Genomic DNA, 22,595 nt, shown 5'->3' with positions numbered 1-22,595 from the left:
TACATAGGGGACTCTCATGCAAACTGCAGTTCAGGGAGAAGCCTGCACTGAACCAATGACCGGCCTGCCTCCACTGTTGTTTTACCTACGCCAGCCCTTATAAAATAGTTCCTGGAATCCTGCCTATTTCAGCCATTAGGATTTATGCTTTCCTTGTCCAGTTGGGGCTGTGCAGCTTTATCTCCCCCACCGCCCATCCTGAGCATCTGGATGACCAGTATTGAGTGGCCAGTATTGAGTGGCTCCATTCTAGCCAATTAGGACCCTTACTTTTAGACCACTCAAACTAGGAGTCTTTGGAGTCCTCATTTGCACGAGGATGGACCAATCGCAGGAACCAGGTGTAGGACCATCTGTCTATATAAGCCAGATTCTCGCTAACTTGTGGAACCCACTTTCCCTTTCTACATAAGTTATTAGGGCTGCCTAAAAAAAAAAAGCCCGAGTCAGCCTGGAGCGGTGAGAAACACATACCCTTTCTGTGGCTTTAACGTAGGTGGGTTGCTATTACTTAGTCAAACAAGTATGGAAAGCACCTAGCTCTGATCCAGAAGTAGGGCACAGGGCCTGGGGCGCCAATTCTGAGCGCTGCAAAGTCTCTCACCAAAAGGAAGGGGACTCCAACATCCCCCACCGCGAAAACAAAACACCTGGCACTTAGAGAACGCGTCGGGGCTCCAGGTTTAAATCCGAGGGGGCGTGGCTGTGGGCCTGTGGCTGACCTCCTGTTCCGGAACAGTCCTGTGCCCCGGAAGCAGTTTTCTGGGGACTTGAGGCACCTAACGGAGGCTGCAGGGGTGTCGTCACCATGTTCCTGTCCGCTGTCTCCTGTAAGTGGGGCTGCAGAACGCGGTGGCGGCGAGGTCTGCGTCAGGAGCGCGCGGTGGTGACAGGCAGACCCGGGTCGGAGCGGGGCGGAGTGCGCGCGCCGGCGGGGAAGCGGCCACGGCGGCCTTCCCAGGCCTCAGAACTACAGTGCCCGGCATGCCCCGCGGCGCGCGGCGCTGCGGGGCCTGTGGGTCTCGGGGGTCTTCGGGGCTACGGGGTCTGCTTGTGGTGCGCGGGCACAGTCGATGTGGTCAGCGGGAAGGGGGCGCTTTCCCCGCCCTCGGTAGGGATGTGTCCGCAGAATCCCTGGGCGTCCGGACTGGGAGAGACCCCGGGACGTCCAGTCCACCCCTTCGGCACTCTAAGGATAAGGACGGGGCTTCCGAGGTGGGGGGCGGGCACTTACTCTGGGTCACACAGATGGGCAGCGGAAGAAGGGCGCCGTCTCCCAGGACGGTACCCTTCGCTGCACCAGCCCGACTTCCCGGTTAGATTTGGTTTCCCTCCCTCACCCGGTTAGCTTGTCAAACAAGGGGCTTGTTCCAGTGCAGATATTTGCACCTTAGAAAGAACGAATGGAGCAGGTATTACTCTGGAAAGATTTCAGAGGCAGTCCGACTGAAAAGAGATTGTGCAAAGCATTCCATCCAGAATTGTGTTGGTCTGATTGGCTCTTTTTATCATCCTTGTGTAAAGTCCGGACGAGATCCCTGCTAGCTAGGCAGTAGTTCTGGAGTGACAACCCATGGCATACTTCATGATGTAAATATTTTTAGTTATTAATGGCATTTATATGAACTTTGCATAAGATAGTAAATCGATATTTTTCTCTTCTCTTTCAACCTCTCCTTGCCACAAAAAGTTGCCAAGAGCAAGTCAAAGTAAGTAAAACTTTCTTTGTTTTAAAAACTTCTTTGTGTTACATTCCTTAGTCCAGCTGCTGCCAATACACCCTTATATTAAACTAAGCATTTGGCCTCGATTTCCTAAAAGTTGGTTTGAGCACTGCTTACTTGATGAATTATTGTGGCCTAATGAACCTCCTCAAAAAACACTTTTTCCTCCTGCCCAACTGACCTTCTTAAGTGAATATGCAAATATTTACTTAAAGGAGCTCTTGCTGTCGTGTTCCTAAAGAAACCGTCAGGGTCCCCACACTGTCTTTGGACCGCCATCACATTTCTGTCGCCTCAGCTGGAGGACCAGTGGCTGTTTGGAGCCCACTACAGGAATCTAGCAGAACCCGCTGTGATTTGATTAAACCACACAGCCTGTTTCAGTGAGTTTTGTAATCCTTTGCACTCACGGTATAAGCATTTCAGAATAGCAAAGACTAAAGAATTCGTGATGTACCAGAGACTATAAATACTAAACTGTTACCTTAAAATTTTTATAGACAGTAACATTGTGTGTGTGTGTGTGTTAAAAATAGGAAAATTCTAAAGGAGCCTTTGCTTACAACCCAGGAAATATCACAAACATCACAAATCCTCAAGACTAGGGTTTTTTTGGGGGGGTAAATTTAATGAGAAACGTGTATTGGTCGTTCCCTGCCTGCCCCCCAACCCCCAGTAGCTTTTATTGATTCATGTAGCTTTCCCCACAATCCAGTTGTTCACGTTAGAATTTCCCACCTTTGGGTTCTGTAGGAATCTCTTATGCCTTTGGTTTCTTTAGAGCTACTCCCTGTCTCATGTCCTTTGTATCCTTCCTGTGACATTTGTCATACATGTTTTGCCTTACAGACCTTTTCACCTTGTATACAATACTGTTAGTTTCTTGAGGGTACAGATGCAGGCTTAATGTAATTTTATATTTCCCATTGTGCTTTCCACAGAGTAAGCACTTAGTAGATTTTTGTTTTTAATCCTTGCCCAAGGACTTTTCTATTGATTTTAGAGAAAGAGGAAGAGAGGGGGTGGAGATGAGAGAGAGAGAGAGAGAGGGAGAGGGAGAGGGGGAGAGGGAGAGAGGGAGAGGGAGAGATGTGAGAGAAACATTGATCAGTTGCCTCCTTATATGCACTTGACCTGGGGTTGAACCCACAACCTTCCTTGGTGTACGGAACAAGACAACTAACTGAGCCACCCAGCCAGGGCTTAATAAATTTTTATTAAATCTTTTTGAATGAATAGCTAATTATTGTCTCTTAACCAGCAAATACTATATGCTGCTTAACTAACAAGGAAAGGGATGCAAAGATGTGTAATATGTCTTAGATGCTTCTAAGAATGTCTTAGATATTCTTTCTGGCACTAGATGAGAAATAAAGCAGCCTGGGCCACATGGGGAGACAAGACACATGAAAAAGTAACGAACAGTAGGAGGTATTAAGAAGTCCAGTGAGGCAGAACATGAACTTTATGCTCTCAAGGACTGTAACTTAAATGAAATATATGAAGAGGAACAAAGTTTCACATTATAGAAATGGAAAAGTTCTAATCCCTTAATTTTGTCTCTTCCTGATTTTACTCTTACTGCTCATCCCTGATAGACAGGGCTCTTCTGACACAGCCGTCTTCCTGACTCCCTGACTGGCCACCTGTGGCCACCAGTACGTTTGAATTTTGTTTTCCTCCTGACCTCTGTTCCTTCTGAGAGGCGGGTGTCCAAGTCTGTTCCTACAATGTGGGTTGATTGTTCTTGTTGCTTTGGTTAGGTCATTGCCAAGGCACTCTGTGTAATGGAACAAACTTTGGGAATGGAAACCATTGAAATTGTGACTTACAGAAAATGTAGTCTGTCTTAGAACTGAACCTTCTTAGGGCCAAGTGATATCTCACAACTAGTACTACTCTGTAGGGCTCTCGAAATGTGCTATCCTTTACGATTGATTTTAATCTGTTTCTTCAGCGTCTAACACCTTACTTTTAAATCTTAGGAACATCCTGGTGAGAATGGTAAGCCAAGCTGGGACAGGTTACTCTTTCAACGCTAAGAGAAGCCGACTGGGGGAGAAACTGACTCTACTACATTATGATCCATTTGGTAAGATTCGGAAAAGTTACTCCACAATAAATTCAAATGTGTTCAAGGCCTGTTGCTCTCTCCAGACTGTTGCTGTACATGTGTTTTTTTTGCCCTTTAGACATTAGCATGCATTCAGCAAGCATGTACTGAATGTTTACTGTGGTGCCGGTTACTATCCCTGGTGCTGGGAAATACCAGGACGCAAGACAGGCTCAGCCCCTGCACTTTCAGCACTTACAGTCTGATTTGGAAGGGAGAGAAAGGGAAAAATGCAAAGTATGCTAAGTGCTGTGAGAGAAACAAGCAGGATGCTGAGATAGAGGATGAAGTTGGGAGGAGGTGGATCTCAACTTTAAATAGGATGGATCAGGGACCGTCTCTCTTGTAGACGGTCGCTAACCAGAGGTCTGAGGTGAGAAACCGCCATGTGAAGAGAATAGGTGGTATTGTTCTGGAACCAGAAAGAGTTGAGTGTCTTGAGAAGGAGAGGGAATGTTCTCCTGGGACCATCTGTCTGTCAGAGGCAAGTAATTAGGTCCAGATTTGAGTTCAAGAAGTAGGGTTTTTATATATTAGTGCAGGAGGGTAGGAAGTTTCATTTTCTGGTTTATACATCTGCTGAAACACCATAGTAAGTGGTAACTTGAAATGGCCTCAATGTATAGAAGTATTTGTTCCAAAGGGACGAGCGTTCCCAAGGCCAGACTGCCTGCTCGCAGACGAGAGTCAGCACCTGGTTTCTGTTGGTGGCAGCCTGTCTGGGTTCTGGACTTCATGAACACATTGATGCAAAAGAAACTAGCAAACAGATTACTTATTTGAAAACCTGGGGCCATGCATTTCATTTTTCTGCCCTTGATTTTAAACAGCACCTTTATGATGGCTTCTCACTAAGGGCCGTGCTGGAGCTTGGGCTGGCGAACAGGTGGGGGTTCCAGGAGAGGGGCGTGCTCCAAGAGGCTCTGGAAGCTCTGTGCCCCTTCCCCATACCATGCCGTGCGCCGCTCCCACCTGGCCTTTCCTGAGTTACCATCTCCAGGTAGATGGTGTCAGAATTGAGTTGAATTGTAAGACATCCATTTGGTGATCAGAGTTGGAATTGGTACCAGAATCTTATTAACCAAAATTAATCCATTAGGTAATAAAGGACAGGTACTTAACCTCATCATCAACTTTTTCATTAAGAACAAGAACTCACAGAGTCTCGCTTCTGGTCAAGATTTTGTTACCGGAAATGAATTTACCTTCCCACCTGAAACAACAACTAAAAAAAGGATAATACAGGCAACAAAAGACAGTGATCTCTGAAAGGAAGAAACAAACTAGTACTTGTGATACCCAGACAAAGTAGGAGGCTTTGTATGCTTTGCTTGCCTGCACAAGCCTTCGTGTTTTCAGATGCTATGAACCCAGCATCACGCAAGCACCTGCCGTCTCTGGGCAGTCTGAATCCCGTTTTATAGACAGGGACTCTGCTGCCAAGGATCTTAGTCAAGGACACACAGCCAATGTGACAAAACAAAGATCTGAACTCAGGACTGACTCCAGAGCCAGGCCCTGAACCACTCTATGTAGGGATCTGTCACTGAGAAATTTCACAGGAGGCTAAACCCTACTTATGGCCACAGGACCTCTGGTCAGGCATTAGTGCGAGTGCTGGCTGCCAGCTACATTCTTAGCTGCTTTGGAGTTTGTTAAGAAGGTCTTACAACCACTGTTCGTTGTGTTGCATTCATCATTTGTCTAAGAAAAATAAGAATAAAGCTCCTTCAAAAAATAAGGGCTGTACCAATATGAGGAGGCATTTAAAACAGGCTCTGAGAAGCAGTTGTCACCTTAAAATTGTGTGAGTTCTGTTCTTTTTTTTTTTTTTTTTTAAGATTTTGTTTATTTATTTTTAGAGATGGGAAGGGAGGGAGAAAGGGAGGGAGAGAAATATCAGTGTGTGGTTGCCTCTCACGTGGCCCCCACTGGGGACCTGGCCCGCAACCCAGGCATGTGCCCTGGCTGGGAATCGAATCTAAGACCCTTTAGTTTGCAGCCTGCGCTCAATCCACTGAGCTGCGCCAGCTAGGTCGAGTTCTGTTCTTTAACAAATGAAGTTCCTTGCTGTTTTTGTGGTGTTAAATTTTCTGATCATTCTTTATTGTAATAAAAAGGGAATTCTAGGTTTGTGCCTGATGATCAGGAGTCTGAATTTCAGGATGACATCTGAAATTCAGGTGGAAAATACTCAATATGGTGGAAAATTACTAGAATGATAAGCTGTGTGCCTTAGTCCATTTGGGCTGCTGTAACAAGATACTTCAGACTGGGTGGCTTATCAACCACAGAAATTTGTCTCTCAGAGTTCTGGAGCCTGGGAAGTCCAAGATCAAGGTGCTAGCCGTGATCACTTTCTGGTGAGGGCCCTCTTGGTTCATAGCCTGTTCCTTCCACAAGCTGGAAGGGCACGCATGCCCAGTGAGGTTTCTTTTATAAGATCGTTAGCCCCATTCATGAAGGGGCCACCCTCATGACCAAAGCACCTCCCCAAACCCCCGCCTCCTAAAATACCATCATCTTTTGGGGTTAGGATTTCAATACGTGAATTCGGGGTGGTTGGGACACAAACATTCAGACCACAGCAATATGAGTTTGGATTGGTGTGGTGTTTTTCTCCCTCTGACTTCTTTGAATCAGTTGGTGAAAACTCAAAATGATGAACTATTACAATAAAATAGAGGTATGCCTTGGAGACCTTCCAGGTTTAGTTCAAGACCACTGCAATATTGCAATGAAGTGAGTCATGAATTTTTTGCTTTCCCAGGGAATATGAAAGTCATGTTTATACTGTAGTCTATTAAGTATACAATAGCATTATGTCTAAAAAAACAATGTATGTACCTTAATTTAAAATACTTTATTGCTAAAAATAGCTAACCATCATCTGAGCATTCAGTGAATTAACAGTCTTTTTGCTGGTTGAAAGTCTTACCTTCACTTTGTAAAAAAATGCAGTTATCTGCAAAGCACAGTAAAGCAAAGGTGTAATAAAAGGAGCTGTGCCTATTGTTTTTCTAGCATCTTAGCTCCTGTAGAGTTTTCAGGAACTTGTACCCCATTAATAAATGTTGATCGAATAACCTCTATAATATTTTAAGTATGAAAATATATTGGAATTTTCATCCTTAGGTGGCTCTCTGTGTTGATGGGTTTTGTATCTGGATTTAACCAACTGCACATTGGAAATATGGTGGGGTTGTGGGGGAGTTAGGAGTTTGCTTGATGTGTGCTATGTAGTTAGGCCTATGATGGTTGTGTTTGTAGTGAACATGTACTGACTTCCCCTTTCATTCCCTAAACAACACAATATAGCAACTATTTGCATAGCATTTACATATATTAGGTGTTATAAGTAATCTAGAGATGACTTAAAGTAATGCGGATGTGTGCAGGTATATGCAGACACTGCCCCATTTATGTGAGGGACTCGAGCATCCATGTATTTTGGTATCTGGGTGTGGGACGAGGTTCCTAGAGCCACTGTCCCCTTGGCCCCCATGGATATCCAGGGGACTCTGGTTAAGGACTTACTGTTGGATTGATTGTAAGTTTTGAGGTTGGGGAAGGGTACAATCATAAGTAGTTCTGACCGTAAGTGGAAAGTGGGAGAAAGATCCATATATAAATTTTAAACAGCTGATTAGGACCTTTGTGATAAGGAGTGGTCGGTCTGAGCCTTGACAGCACACTTTGTCTTTCCAGAAGAAGAGAATGTTCTGGGACATCAGACTGCTTGGCTTTCTGCCCATCTACTAAATACTTAGTGAATACCCTGCAGGCTTGCGTGCTGATATGTGCCTTGGGGCCTGCCCATTGCTTAGGGTACCAAATACCTTGGCAATTCTCCCAGCGTATTTTACTGCAGTAAGTAGACGGTTGGTTTAAGGGAAATGTTTTGTTAGTCTGCTTTAGGAAGGCAGTCAGGTAAGGAGACAGAAAAATTCTCACTCACTCAAGCATTTCAGAGTGTGCTGTGTGGCTGGAACCAGCCGATGTCCTTCCACGCAACTCTTCCTTGTCTAGAACTAGATGCGAGTTTCTGAGCAGGATTAAAGGCTGAGGCATAAGCTTATTAAACTCTGTTAAATATATGAAGGCTTATCATAAAGAAAAGGAAAACTTGTCAGTTTTAATGCCGTGGATGACTAAACAGGACAATACAGACTCTAATTGAAGCAGAATAGATTTTGGTTAGATGCAGGGAAAAGAACTTGACAGATTCATTCTTTTATGTATTAAGCAGCAAATGCTTTGACAAAATTAATTTATGTTTTTGGGTGTAGATAGCAGGGTGTCATTTCAGCTTGACCAGCATGTAGTGAGTGTTCACTGTGTACCTGGCAGCAACCGGGGGAGACAGTGGGAGTTACCCTCCCACAGGGAGAGAAACTGAGGGAGGGGGTTTTGAGAAGTTTGCTCAGGGACTCACAGCAGAGAAATGGTGGGGCTGAGGTCTGAACCCAGCCTTCTGACTCCAGGCCTCCTGTTTCTGTGTCTTGGAGCCGCATTAATCTTCCTAGTTTTCCTTTTTTCTTAATCAGGGCCTTCCCCTGTGGTTGGCGTAGCATTGAAGGCCTTGAAGCCCTGCTGTTTTTCCCGCCTCTGGCTGCCATTCCCGCCTCTGGCTGCCATTCCCGCCTCTGGCTGCCATTCCCTCCTTTTGCTGCCTTTCCTGCCCCTGGCTGCCATTCCTCTACATCAGAGGCCCAAGGACCCTCCTTACTCTCCTGTGAACTCCACGCTGCCTGACTCTGTGGACTTAAGTATTTATTCTTTGAATTAAGGGAATGAATGCAGTGAATTTAAAATTTTCATAAATAAAGCCTTGCTTCACCTATCCTCATCAGTTCATCCTGTTCACAGTCACACAATCTCCTGATTGATTATCAGTAAGATGGATTCCTTCTTTTATCTGTCTTTTTAGCTCTGTGTAGAAAAACATTGGGAAATATTTCTTACAATGAATAATACTGTCTGATAGGAAACGATTTGTTTTTTTACTATAATTTCATAATGCTTTGTAGTCCTCTTCGGCCTTTGAAGGAACATCAGTCCTACTTATATTTAATATTAGATGATGTGAAGTATATTAAAAATACCCCTATGTATATTTTATTTTTATTATAATATGTATATTTTATTTTCATTACAATAAAATATAATATGTATATTTTATTTTTATTGATATTACAGATAAAATTCTATTGTCTAGTTAATGGTTCTTAAATTCAAATGCCCATTAGAATCATGAGGATTTTAAAAATACAGACTTTCAGTCCTACTGTGCATCTACTGAACCAGAATTAGCATAGGGGTAGGGGCAGGAAGCAGGAATTTATTTCAGTAGGCTCCCTAGCTAATTCTTAATTATAGACAGTTTGGGAATCTCCTATACAGAGTGTCCATGTTAATTATAGAAGAAGAAGAAAAAAACAAAGCTAAAATATCTTTGTATGGTAGGGACAAGTGAGTTGTTATGTCATCGTTGTTTGAGTTCTAGGTCTTCCTAGGTGCACTGTTTTTGGCAAAGAAGAATAAGAGAGGTGTGTGTGTGTGTGTGTGTGAGAGAGAGAGAGAGAGAGAGAGAGATAGATAGATAGATAGATAGATAGATATGCAGTTAGTGGAGTACTACAGGGCATTAGATAGGAACTAGGAAAACCTTACTGCCTAGCATCTTTCATCTGGCCAGTTACCACTTTTGTTTGGGTTTTGTTTCGGAGAACTAAGTCTCTTCTATTTATAATAATGTGATTGTGGTTATTGTGTTAATTCTATTACCAGACTAGAAAATCCTTTTTTGGGTATTTGAAACCATCTGTGGAAAGCACAAGACTTAACGTGTATTTTACTCCCTCAGCCAGGCTGCCTTTTCTTCCGTGGTCTGCTGAGTTCTCACTGCTCTTTTTCCAGAGCCCAGCTCCAGTCTGGCCTTGCGTACCTCCTCCGAGAGTGGGTGTTAACTGGGTGAAGTTACATCAAGTGTTTTCTATCTTTTGCCCATAATTTTATTTTTTAATTTGAATATTTCATAGTGGTTGAAATGTGACCTTGTAGGGTACCAAGGGTGCCGCTGCTTGGCTGGACCTTCCTTTTTTCCTCACCATTTTCTCTAGTCGTCTTTGGCCTCTGGGATTGAGGAACTGGGTTTGCAAGGCCACTCCATCCTCCTGTCAAAGGAAAGTGAAATAAGAGCAGGGAGAGGGCTCATGGTTGAAGATGTTATTTTTGTTAGAGAATGGTGATGATAACTCCTAGTTTTCTGCCATAACCCTGTTTTCTCCTTCTGTAGTGAAAACAAAAGTCCTCTTTGTGGAACAGAAAAAAATACGCTCCCTCTAAACAATGGATTGAAAATGAATTTGATTTATAAATGAGAAGACTGAGGGTGGGATCCTGATTCAGAACTTCTGCAGCATGTAATGAAAGGAGAGGAAATGACACGGAACCACTGCCTCCTGTGATTTGAAGGCCATTGTGAAGGAGAACAATGCGGTGAAAGAGAGTTCTTCATATTAGGACATATATCACTGTATCACATTTATTTATCTTTCTGGGTATTTTTATGGCCCTTAATAAAAAAAATATTAAAATAGCCTGTGCTATTGTCTCTTAGTGATGTTTTCCCCCACTATTTGAAATGAAAAACACAACTACATTACTAAAAAATAACCATTGTTTCACATCATGAAAGAAGATTTTCACAATGGGACTTGTGCAAGAGTTTCCAGGCAATTCCTCCTTGTATTGCACAGAAAAGACAGAGCCACAGTCCAGAGTGTTCTCGAAAACAACTCCCATGTAATAACAGATGGCAAAGGTGAGCAGGAGTGATAAGAAGGGAGCCAGCCTCAGCCCTCTAACACCAAAGGGACCGTGAGAACTTCTGTGATTTGTTTGTATAATTAGGGAAAATGCCATTGGTCCATGTTGTCAAACTCAGGTCATGAAAGCAGTATCCAGGGTTTTCTAGGACAACCTTTGACTCCTTTGTCTCTTAAATTTTTTTTCTTTAGTAAGAGGCACTACAGTGTTTTTTCCACAAAGCTATAATGAGGGCCCTGGGGCTGGATGTTACTGCACAGCTAGCCAGCTTGAAAATTCCACTGATAATCCCTAATGTTTGATAAGGACTCCTGCCCTACCCTGATATATACTTTCTCCCTCAAACTGTTGTTTCCCACAGATTTTCAAAATTGCTCAGTTTTCATCTTGTCAAGTTTCTGGCTGAAGGTAAGAAGGAACAGCTCATTTCTTGAGCTCTGCTGGCTCACACCCTACCCCATTTAAAGCATTTGTGGGAGAGGGAGAGTGTCCAGCATGACCACCAGCATTAAGAAACCAATACTGTTTCAAAATAACAGGTGTCCCCTCCCCGTGGCCCCGTCTGTGTCTTCTGAGGAGATGCAAGAACAGCTCTCTGGAAAAGGAATTAGGTGTAGACAGTTGTTGCGCCTTAGAGGCCCATGGCATTATAGTCAGTCAGCTGTTTTATGGCATCTTCTGTTAAAGCTCTGGTTCAAAGCAATAATAGGTGAGATCTTGGCTATGTTTAGATAGAAACTATACATAATGGCGTTGGGTTACAAGAAAAATGTTTCACCTGATCCTATTAGCTACGTACAATGTAAAGTGTCTGTGACATGCATGAATTGCCTTAAAAAAAAAAAAAAGTCTGGCTTAACCAATGACTTGTCTACTCAGCACATGGGCTGAATGTGGTCCCAGGTGGTTTCTACATTTTTAAAAGATGAGCTGCTGACAGTTAAACTCTGAAACAGAGTCCAATAAACATCCAAAACTTCTGGCTTCTCTTGCAAAATCAGAGGCTTTGAAACCACTAAGCCAAAGCTGAGTATCAGCTGCCCCTCTCAGGAACTGCTTGAGCAGTCCAACTCCTGTGTCGCCATCCCCTTGTGCAACATTCTCTGCTCTGACTCCAGACACTTGTCCACAGCCTCGGCTGTGTGGTGTACACACAGTACTCATGACCTGTTGGCATGAGTACTGCAAGAGTACTCTTGCAGTAGTACAAATGCAAGAGTTTGCAGGTTCTTGAGTGATGGTAATCTTTGTACAGGTCCAGGTCATGGAATCCTTCCTTCTGGTTAGCTCTTGCATGAAAAGCAAAGAAATTAATCATTGTAAATTAAAAAAAAAAAGTAAACTGGAGGATGACTTAGTAAATGAACATAGTATTTGCAAAGAAGGAAGAGGACCTTTTATAGTAAGCTGCTAGTTAAGAGTGTCCATTCCCAAGTATGTTTTATTTCCAGGTATATTTGTTTCAGAGTTCCCAGCAATCAAAACAAGCGCAGTGGCAGGTCTTTTCTGTGTGGGTAAGACGACTGGGTTCCTGCAGCCTGCACGCTGACCGCCGCGATGAAGTTGGACCTCCGGAGCATTTCCTCCATGGACAGACCGGGGTAGTACGCCAGGTAGAAGGCCAGAGCTCCCACAAAACTGTCACCAGCACCCTGTAATTAAAAGTACAGTTGTGGAGGTAAGCGTGTAGTCCTCTTTTCCCCAAACTTGTGTTTTTAATATATTTAAGTACTGTTTTGTTTTAGAACAGTTTTAGATTCACAGAAAAGTTATGAGGCTATGACGGGAGAGTCTTCGTATGCCCTATACCCAGTTCCGTCAACACGTTACTGCGGTAAAGCGACACGACCAAGGAAATACTGGTGAAGTATTGTGAACTGGACTCCACACTGTGTTTGGGTTTCACTAGTTTCGCCGATGATGTCCTTCTGGTCTAAGACCTCACCCAGCATTGCATATTACACTTACTTGTCATGTCTCCTTAGACTCCTGTAGGCTGTGTTAGTTTCTTAGGTGTTCCTTTCGTTTTTTTATGACCTTGATAGTTTTGAAAACTGGTCAGGTATTTTGGAGAATGCACCTTCACTGGGATTTGTCTGCATTTCTCAGAGTTAGACTGTGGTTATGGTTTTGGGGAGGAAGACCACAGAGGTGAAATGTCACTCTCATCACATCGTAGCAAAGGGTGCGTCCTATCGTCATGACTTATCACTGATGTTCTCAGTCACTTGGCTAAGGTAGTCTTGCCATGTTTCTCCACTGTAAAGTCACTCTCACCCCTCTTCTCACACTGCCCTCCTTGGAGGCAAGTCACTACGTGTGGTCCACACCCAAGGGGTAGGGAGTTATGCTCTACCTGCCTGAGGGTGGAGAATCTGCATAAATTATTGGGAATTCTCTATGGGAGATTTCTGTCTTCCCCCCTCACTTATTTATTCAACTGTATTTACATCAGTATGAACTCATGGATATTTATTCTTTGGGTTATAATCCTATACAACATTATTTATTTTATTGCTCAAATTGTTACAGCTTTGGCCACTGGGAGTTCTTTCAGTTAGCTCTGTGTTCCTTGACATACCCCCATCATTTTTTTTTTTTTTTAGTGCTTTCTTATTATCTGACATTAGAAGATGTTCCAGGCTCATCTTGTCTTATATGTTCTCTGTGCTAGCCCTAGAATTAGCCATTTTTGTGTTAAAAATTAATGCAGAAAGTGGTGAGAGCTGTTCAGATGTTTGTAGGTCACTTGAACAGAAAAGACAATCTAGAAATAGATCCACAGATACATGGTCAACTTACTTTTTAACAAGGTAATTCGCTGGAGGAGAGGGTAGCCTTTCAACAAATGGTGCTGGGACCATTGGATATTTATATGCAAAAACATGAACCTTTACCTCACACCATACACCGAAATTAAGTCTAAATAGACCATAGACTTAAATGTAAGACTTAAAATAACATGTAGAAGAAAATATAGGGGAAAATCTTTTTAACCTTGTAGATTTCTTAGGACAACAAAAGCATGAAACACTAAAAAAATGAATAAATTGGACTTTATCAAAATTAAAAACTTTTATCCTTCAAAAGACTATCAAAGGACAAGCTACAGACTGAGAGAAAATATTTGCAAAACATATCTGATAAAGGATTCTTATAACTTACTAATGTAATCCAATAAAAATGTGTAAAAATTTGTAAAACTTTACACGCAAAAAAAAGAAAGTGTAACCAGATACTTCAACAAGAAAGTATACAGCTGGCAAATAAGTATATAAAAAGATGCTCAACAGTATTAGACACTAGGGAAATGCAAATTCAAAGTAATGAGACAATACTACCTAGTCATTAGGAAGACAAACAGGAAGGACTGAAAATACTGATTTGGTGTAGAAGTGGAACAACTGGAACCCAGACTTTGTTGGAATATAAAATGATACAGACACTTTGGAAAATAGTTTGGCAGTTTCCTAAAAACACTTAACACACACTTATACTCTTAGGTATTTATCCAAGAGAAATGAAAATATATATCCACCTGATGGGAATGTTTATAGCAGCATTATTTACAATCACCCCAAATCTGAGACGATCCACATGTCCTTGAACTGATGAGTGGGTAAACAGGCTGTGGTACGTCCACATGATGGAACACTACTTGGCAATATAAAGGACTGAACTGCTAATACAACAATGTGGACGAACTTTAAAAGCATTACGCTAAGTGAAAAAGCCAGACACAAAAGACTATATATCATATTGTATTATTCCACTTATATGAAATCCCAGAAGAGGCAAGAGTGTTGTGACAGAAAGCAGGCCAGGGGCTGCAGACCATCAGTTGCAAAGGGGCTGCACAGGGACATTTCTGGGGTGATAAGAAGTTCTGTATTATGATCGTGGTGGTGGTTAAATGATTGTATACATTTACCAAAACTCATTGGCTCATACATGTAAAATGGTATCTGAAAAATATATACCAGTAAAGCTGGGTTTTTAAGAAAGGTGGGGGTGGGGGCACTGAGTCATGCAGGAGCAGGAATTTTGAAGTGGAGGCAGTATTTCTTAAGTGCCCTGGGCCTAGTGCGTGGCTGATAATAGGCGTCGTGTGGGCCCGGCTTATTTAAGTGCTGTGATTGGCATATTGTAGCCTACCTGTCCTTATATGGAGAGCCCTATTTCTACCTTTCTTCTGCTAAAGATGTTTTTCTTCCTTGTGGCAGTGTGGGCTCTGAAATCAGATTCGTATTTAAATCTTGGCTTTGTCACTTAGTAGCTTTGTGGCATTAGGAAAAATTGATGTAAATTCCTTGTGACTTAGTTTTCCTATAAACAAAATGAAACTGTTAACATCTCCCTCAGGTATTTTGTGAGACTCATTCCCAGCTCCTCAGTCTTCCCACTCAAAATCAGTTAACAATGGACACACGTTGCTGCCTTACTCCCATGGCCTCCCCTGTTCTTCTGCACCCCCGCCCCACCTGCTGGGCACGTCCATTCCGTTCCATCATTGGTTCTCTCCCTGCCCTTCCCCACCCCACCTTGCTCTGACAAGTCCCCTCCCCCGGTGTTTGCGTGCGGTCTCCAAGCCAGCGATTGTGCCAGTCTTCCTGACTGTCTCTTGCTCGTCAGTCCGTACGCAAGACCCTTGCCTTCCTTTGTTTAAAGGGCCCCATTCCTTTCTGTTTTCCCAGAACACCACATTTTGCCACAGCTACTCAAAACACTTCAGCCACCTTCGTGTTCGCCCCAACAGTCCCCATGAAAAGATGTTTTCTATTTTGTGTCTGCCTTTGTAGATCCGGGGGCCATGATTAAATGCTTAAGTGTACTTCATGAGAGAGGTGCCATTAGGTTGACCCATCCACAAAATGGAGCAGTGATTTATCTAAGAGACAGATTCCAAAAGTAGGTAAGTTGTTAAGATCCCATTAAAAGTTATTAAGAATCCATGAGTGGATATTATACTGATATTAAATAAATCAATGAAAAAATAAATAATGGAGAAGGGAAAACTCATCCTTAAAGGAGACTGTCAACTAGTGAATACAGAAGTTTGAAAATCGGCACGTGGCACCTATCATAGTAACAACTAATTCAGGCAAGATCATCAGTGGATGCGTTGGGACTACTGGATGAAGGTTTGCTGAAGGCAAAATATTTTCAAGTTTAGAAGTATTTCCCCACAGGTTCCCTATTAATTACGAAGTGAAAAAGAGTAGCTCTACAGTGGCAAAACCTGGGGGCACCACCTTGACCAGGTGATCAGCATGTCAATAACGAGAGAAGCTGATACCACACGCTCCCCACATGGGGCCTGGACAAGGATATAAGGTTACTCGGACAGTATTCCCACCCAATATGCATAACGAGCTTGGGTCATGAGAAGGCATCAGACTGACTTAAACTGAGAAAAAGTCCACAAAAACAATGAGCTTGTGCTTTTCAAGAAATCTCAATATCAAGGAACACAAAAAGGGTGAGGACCTGCTTCGTATTAAAGGAGCTGCATATGAATAAAACGCAACACATCGTCTTGGACTGGCTCCTGGACCAAAACGATCGTAAAGAACATTACTGAGCTGGGCACGTAAGATTAGTTCAGTGTCCAGGTCCCTAAATTTAATTATGTTGTGGTCTATGTCCTTGTTCTCAGGAGATCGATCCTGAAGTATTAGAAAGCACAGCATCAAGATACCTGCAACTTACTCTCAAATGGCTCATCATAAAAAAGTGCATTTGTGTATTTAGAGAGATAGCAATTAAACAAATGTGGCAAAATGCTAATAATTGGCATAACTATGTGAAGAGAATATTGGAGTACTGCACCTTTCTTATAACTTTTACTTTTAAAAAATTAAAAATTTTATTAAAAGAAGTGTTTAGTAAAAGAAATTTAACAAAAGTTTTCAAGATCAACATCAGTCACCCTGTGAATTTTCGGATTGACCAGCTGCAGCCTCTGGATGATTTCCCGTTCTTCCTTAGTTAAGCGGACATCTACCGCAGGTGGGAGGGCAGCGCACTGACCGAAGCTCTCCCCAGTGTTCGGGGATGCCCACATCATCAGGGCAATTTCTGTTGCAGTTACAGACTCGGCAGTGACACCCACCTGAAAGTTAAGGGGACCGGGAACAGCATTGGTAGCTCTGACAGTGACTGCAGAGAGTCTGAGGTCTGGGGCATTAGTGGCAGCATTGTTGTGACGGCACCCAGTGCCCCATGCCAGCAACACAACTGGTCGCTTTGGTCTTCTACCAAGGGCCTTGACTGAGGCAATCGCACGTGTGAAATGCTTCTGAGGGCCTGGAAATCCTGTGTAGCTCACGTCTCGATGACCCCTGGCCAGTCCTCAGCAGGGCTACATGCTCAACTGACTCTCCATTGCCCAAGTCTCCGCCTTCTCACGTGCACAGAAGAGAGCCAGGGGGGCTGGGGGTGAGTCCCACAGTCCTGTCACCAGGAGGGCAGCAGTCGGTCCCCTGAGTCCACAACCACAGAGAAGTAAGGAGGCTCCTGGCTGGTGCACCATCAGCCCAAGGACGTGAAGCCCAGTACATGCTACCTTAAAAGTCACATTACTTCACACAGTGGAAAAGCTCTTTGAGATTTAAGCACGAGAGGGGTGGAAAAGTACTATGTGTGGCACCTTCACAGAGGAGAAAGGTAAGGGCGGAGTGAACTTTTACTGTTTGCTCTGCATCAGGAGGCTGCAGAGCTGGGTACTTGAATACACACGCCAGAATGACTTCACTTCGTCTTTATAGTGTCCTCCCCCATGAAACTTGAAGGTCACAGGTCGTCAGGGGCAGAGCTGCCGTTTGCACCCACACCCAGCTGATCCCAGGCTCTGTGCACACTGCACCCCGTGGCAAAGGTGGGAGCCAGGCAGGCAGGGAGGAGAGAAGGCAGGACCTGAAGCTGAAAAGAATCTTCTTCCCTTTGAATATCTCACTTTCCTTTGCACTTTCCTGAGGACATTTAGGACACGACTGTTTTGAGTGCAGGCCAGGCCTGCGTACAGTCGGGGCACCTTGGAAACTGAGGGCTGAGACCACATCTCTGTCCTGTCTCCCCCCGTGTCACTCAGTGCTTTGAGCTGAACTGACCTACTGGTCCTAGCTGCATCGTGTTCTCTTCCCCTGCTCTCTTCCAAGGTGGCCAGGCGACCCTCTCTGAACCACACGTGGCTTTCTTTGTCCGTGACAATGGAGGTTAGGTTGCCACAGCCAGACTTACTTGTCATTCTCATTGGGTTGAATCTGTTTATACCACGGGGCTTTCAAGTGCCAAAAAATTACTTGGTTGTTGATTCACATCTTCACTATAACTATTTTTAAACATAGGTATAATTTTTTTTTAATGGAAAGTGCTTTAAAAGTGGAAGCAGTACTGTATCACTGTGATTTTCCTGCAGGTAAAGTACTTTCCAATCAATCATTCTCAGAATAATGGAATAGTTCTCATTGATACGACGTGATGGTTTTAACCTTTTACTGAAAATGATTTCTGTGCCAAAGGGGGTGATGGCATAATTCATCTTCCTTCAATAGAAATACCCTTGTGACTGCTCTTCATTGTCTTCTCACAATGACTTCCTCTTAAGGAAGAGCTGCTCTCACAGAATGGATGTGGCATTCTGAGATTCCTGCTCTCCCGAGGGCCTCCTCACTCCTGGGTCCTGAGAAGCTCTGGTCTGTGGCGCCCGTAGAGGTAGTAGTGGGCGTATCCATGGAGTGAAAAGACAGCAGAACACGCCCTGTGCAGTACGCGAGCCCTCCGGTGGGGTAGCTGGGTGGGTGGAGGGGTTGAGGCACTCTGCAGGGCTGGCAGGGCAGGGATGACACTCATGAGAGGCTGTAAGAGGACCCTGAGAGGAGAGGCTGAGAGGGGGTGCCCCTAAGGATAGCACCCACCCTGCCGCTGGGACCTGAGGCAGTGTTGTCCTGGGAAGGATGGTCGCTCATTTCCCCTCTCCTCCCTCTCAGACCATCCTCTCTGCTCCACTCCCCGTTCCCTCCCACTGTGCCTTGCCTGCCTGGAGCCCTTGACCATGACCAGGGGTCTGCCCCCTCACAGAATCTACCTGCTCACATCCCAGCTCTTAGGGCTCCGCTCTCTGCTGAGAGACAGGAGCACACTGATAGACCTCGTGGAGCTGGCAGTAAACGCTGGGGACGCCGCCAGTAACATGGCTGACGGCACCACCCTAACGGAGCACACCTACGTGCTAATCCAAGTCCCGGGGGCCCCCATCAGCCCTCCTGTCTGAGTCTGCTCAGAGTCAGGCTCTCTGGTGGGTGCTGTGCATGTTTCCACCCCTAGTGCACAATGACCGCGGAGGCAGGCGTACGTGGGGCTGTGGTGTATGGTTATGCCAGGTGGTTCTACGCAAGGGCACCCAGGTGAGGGGTGACCATGGGCCTGCAGGCCACGCTCAGCTCACCAAGCCGTGTGCTGGTCCAGAGGGGCACCTTCTTTTAATTTGAACAAAGTGCCACAGAGACTGGCAGCAACCCTGGGGATTCCTAGGATTCACAGGTTGAGTAACTTGTCCAAGGTGAAAACAAAGGTGGTAAGTGGCAGAGTGGCAGTCAAGAGCTGTACCAAGGACATCTGTGGAAACCCAGCACCAGAGCAGGTGGAGAAGCTATTTTGGGAGAGAGAGACTGGGCTTTTGGCTGCGGCTCAGATTTTCCTGTGTCCCCGTGGGAAGGGCTTATGTTCTCTGCAGTGAAGACCCTGAGTCTAATGGTGTCCCTCCGTGTGGGGCCCTATTTTCCTCTGTGTGCTGGGGCAGGAGTAGAGAAGACAATGGGAACTAGAGCTGCCCTGGGCAGGTGTGGGGGGACAGTGGGGGTGCAAAGGCAGTGTAGGTTTTGAGAAAGAATACTTTGGATGAACAGCCAGAGTCCACCGTGGGTGAGGAAGGGAGGTCAGGAGGGGTTCAACGGGTCAGGAGAAAATGGAAGGGGCTGAGGACAGTGAGAACGAGTGGCGGAAAAGAGGAGAGAGAGCTGGTGGCGACCAGAGCAGGATGTGAGGTTCACCCCCACAGACCTGAAGCAGGGCCAGGTCCTGACCATTTCCTGGGAGTCCTCGTGGGAGGGCGAGGCTGGAGTGGAAGTGAAGAGTCACTGGGGGTCAGGGCGTCTAGGAACTACCAGATGTGGTGAGTTCATCCTCATGGTGTTGGATGTAGCACTGGAATGGGAAGAAAGTGGTGACACAGAGGCCAGAGTCTTAGATAAACAGGATGAACAGGATCCGAAAAGGAAGCCAGGCTTCACAACTGAATTGCATGCACCGCAGAGATGTAGGAAACTCTACGGGAGGGTAGAAGAGGGATGCCCGGAAGCTTTGGGATCAGGGGCAGCTTTCGCCTGCAAGGGCTGTGTGGGGAGTTGGGGATATAAAAGAGCTTGCTTTTAAGGAATAGGAGAGCCGGGGGGCTTATAGGTGGAAGGTTTAGGAGGGAGAGAGGCACAGAGCAGTAAGGACTCTCCTGGGTCCCTGTGTCTCTCTGACCTTCCTTCTTTGTCTCTATCACAGATCCCTCTTCTTCCTCCTGCACCACTGAGATTGGTATTCCCCTGGGTTCTGTCCTTGGTCCACTGCCTTTCTCATTCCCCATAATTTCTTGGGTGTCTAAACCACTTTGCGGTTCTAGTTTAAACTGTTATGAATACTCATTATATACATAGCTCAGGCTCTTGTGTGTCTTCAGAGTCATATAACTACCTGTGAGTCTCGTTCACCAGCCTCATGCACTCTAACTTAATGTGCCTGCATTGAACTTGTAACTACCTGACACGGGCTGCTTCTTACCTTTTCAGTTTGTGGCACCCCCACACTGAAAATCTGGGCATCTTCTGAATATCTCTCTTCCATATACCTAATTAACCACCAGCTGCCACATTTAACTGTAAACATTTCTCCAGTCTAACCTCTCATCTCCATCCCTACTCCCACTGCCCTCCTTCATGTTCCCATCACCTCTGGAGGTCCACGTTAACCTTCTAACTGGTCTCCCGGCCTCCAGTCTGGCCCCTTCCAGTCCACTCTTGACACTACTGTACACATGGCCAGCTCCCCTCCAGGCCTAAAGCTCTCTGAATATTTCTCATTTTTCTTAGGATAAAATTTCAGCTCCTTAGCACAGCACAGGAGGCTCCCTAGCCCACTTTCCCAGTTTCATCTCTTTCTTCCAACTCACGTATTGAACTTTGGGTCTCCATTCATGGAGATACATCAGCTTTGACTCTTCCCTAGACTAACTTCCAAGATTCGTCTCAGACATTAACTAAGTCAACACGTGTTTGCTGAATGGCACTCTGACTGAAAGTGCTGTGTTACCCCTGATCCCATGAGATGGGTTGGGAACCCTCCTAGATGCCCCTGCCCTCCTCCTCGGCCCCCGACAAGGAGCACACGCTGTCCAGAATGCCCTGTCGGAGGGATAACAATGAGACAGACTTGTGAAAGTCCTAGTTTGCCAAATTCCAGATGATAGAGAAATGGATGAGTAAAGTGTGGTTGGGGGAAAAAAACCCATATGATGAAATCCCCAAGGTAAGATGCTGCCAAGCGGCTACAGATCTCATAATCTTGCAAGAATGATGTCATCACCAGGCTTCATTGGTTAGGAATCTGTACCCACACTGGATGACTCATCACCAAACTGCTGAGGGACCCTAACGGTTAAAGCCCTAGCATTCCTCCTCGATGTCTTAACGCATTCCATCCGACAAGTATAGACCACTTTCCTTTCTTTTCAAAACCTCTCCCTACACAAAGCTATCCAAAGCCTGCACTGTGGAGCTGAATTCCTCAGCCAGGCCTGTGGTTTCAGAGTCCAGGGAAAAGGCAAACGGGGTGAAACATGGCTAGATCCCAAGCTAACGTTTTCTCCATAAAAAAAGGCAATTGCAAGGGGTTCAGAAAAGCAGAGAGAACGCTGTCAGCCCGCCAGGGTGCCCGCTGCCATCCACCTTGTGCAGGCAGGGCCCAGGCGGCCCGCCCTCAGGCCGGCTCGGTTGCAAGTCCTGCTCTGCGTTTGCTCCCAGGTTCTGCGAAGGGGCCTTCTGCCTTGTTCCTGTCTGCAGGAGGGGGAGGCATGACCACGCGACCATGCGGCTGGGCCTGGGAAAGTAAAAGTCATTCCTTGTCCTTCACGGGCCAGTCAGGGGCAGGCAGGAGACGTGGTGTCACGACCCTTGGGGAGGCAGCACAGAGGGAAAACAAACAGATCTGGCTTTAAATCCTGCCTCCTCCCCTAGTTCTGTTGGCTGGGTCGTCTCCTGAGAACGGGAATTCGTTGTCTGCACACCCACAGCGAAGCCCCTCTGTGCACAGCTGGGAGGAGTGTTTTTCTCCACTGGGACACTGCAGTAAATGGTTTGGAACGAGACAGACCGGAGTTCAAGCCCTGATTTCACCCCCCTGGCAAGTTATTCAACCTCTCCGTGACCTGTGAGGCAGGGCTACTGTAAACACTGAATTAGAAAATGCAGGTAGGTGCGGAGGCCTAGCCCAGTGCCTGCAGCAGAGCTGCCGTCAACAAAGGTGGGAGAGATCCACGGTGTCACCTGGAGGCCTTTTCGCTTGCTAACCATGTTTTTGAAAATGAAAGCCCATGACCTAGGTCAGAAGGGACCAGGTGAGGGTTCCAAGAAACAAAGAAGGTCAAGATTCTAGGGCGTGATCCTGCAGGTACCAGGGCAAGGGGTTTATGCCGTGACTGGCCTTGCGTTCCCAGCTCGGAGTAGAAGGATGAAGGCATCCAGGAATGCTCTGGCAGCCAGGAGGTGGCAGAAGAGGCAGGAGAGGCAGAGCCAGCGTCCAGTAGCTTCTGATTGCAAGGGAGGCCCGGCTGCAGAGTCGCAGCAGTGGCCGTCTGTGTGTGCTAGGGTCTCTGAAACCCACTC

The 22,595-nt window shown here is 45.4% G+C and overlaps 2 protein-coding genes across 2 annotated transcripts in view; one reads left to right on the top strand and one right to left on the bottom strand.

The window, feature by feature from the left end:
• Positions 1-714: 714 nt before the first annotated feature.
• Positions 715-10,438, top strand: MRPL33 (mitochondrial ribosomal protein L33). Its single transcript, XM_045844491.1, has 4 exons — positions 715-830; positions 1,691-1,709; positions 3,710-3,816; positions 10,136-10,438. Exons 1-4 carry the CDS (start codon positions 809-811, stop codon positions 10,183-10,185), a joined length of 198 nt encoding a protein of 65 aa, XP_045700447.1. The 5' UTR covers positions 715-808; the 3' UTR covers positions 10,186-10,438.
• A 1,653-nt stretch (positions 10,439-12,091) lies between these two features.
• RBKS (ribokinase) overlaps positions 12,092-22,595 on the bottom strand; it is a 77,493-nt gene continuing 66,989 nt past the window's right edge. Inside the window, exon 8 of the mRNA XM_045844490.1 lies at positions 12,092-12,320. Within this exon, the coding sequence (XP_045700446.1) occupies positions 12,147-12,320 (174 nt within the window). The 3' untranslated portion in view covers positions 12,092-12,146. The remainder of the gene's footprint in view (positions 12,321-22,595) is intronic.

Source organism: Phyllostomus hastatus, unplaced genomic scaffold, assembly GCF_019186645.2.
Source record: "Phyllostomus hastatus isolate PE091 unplaced genomic scaffold, TTU_PhHast_1.1 phas_contig_402, whole genome shotgun sequence".
Lineage (NCBI taxonomy): Eukaryota > Metazoa > Chordata > Mammalia > Chiroptera > Phyllostomidae > Phyllostomus > Phyllostomus hastatus.
This window is presented reverse-complemented; position numbering and strand designations above follow the sequence as displayed.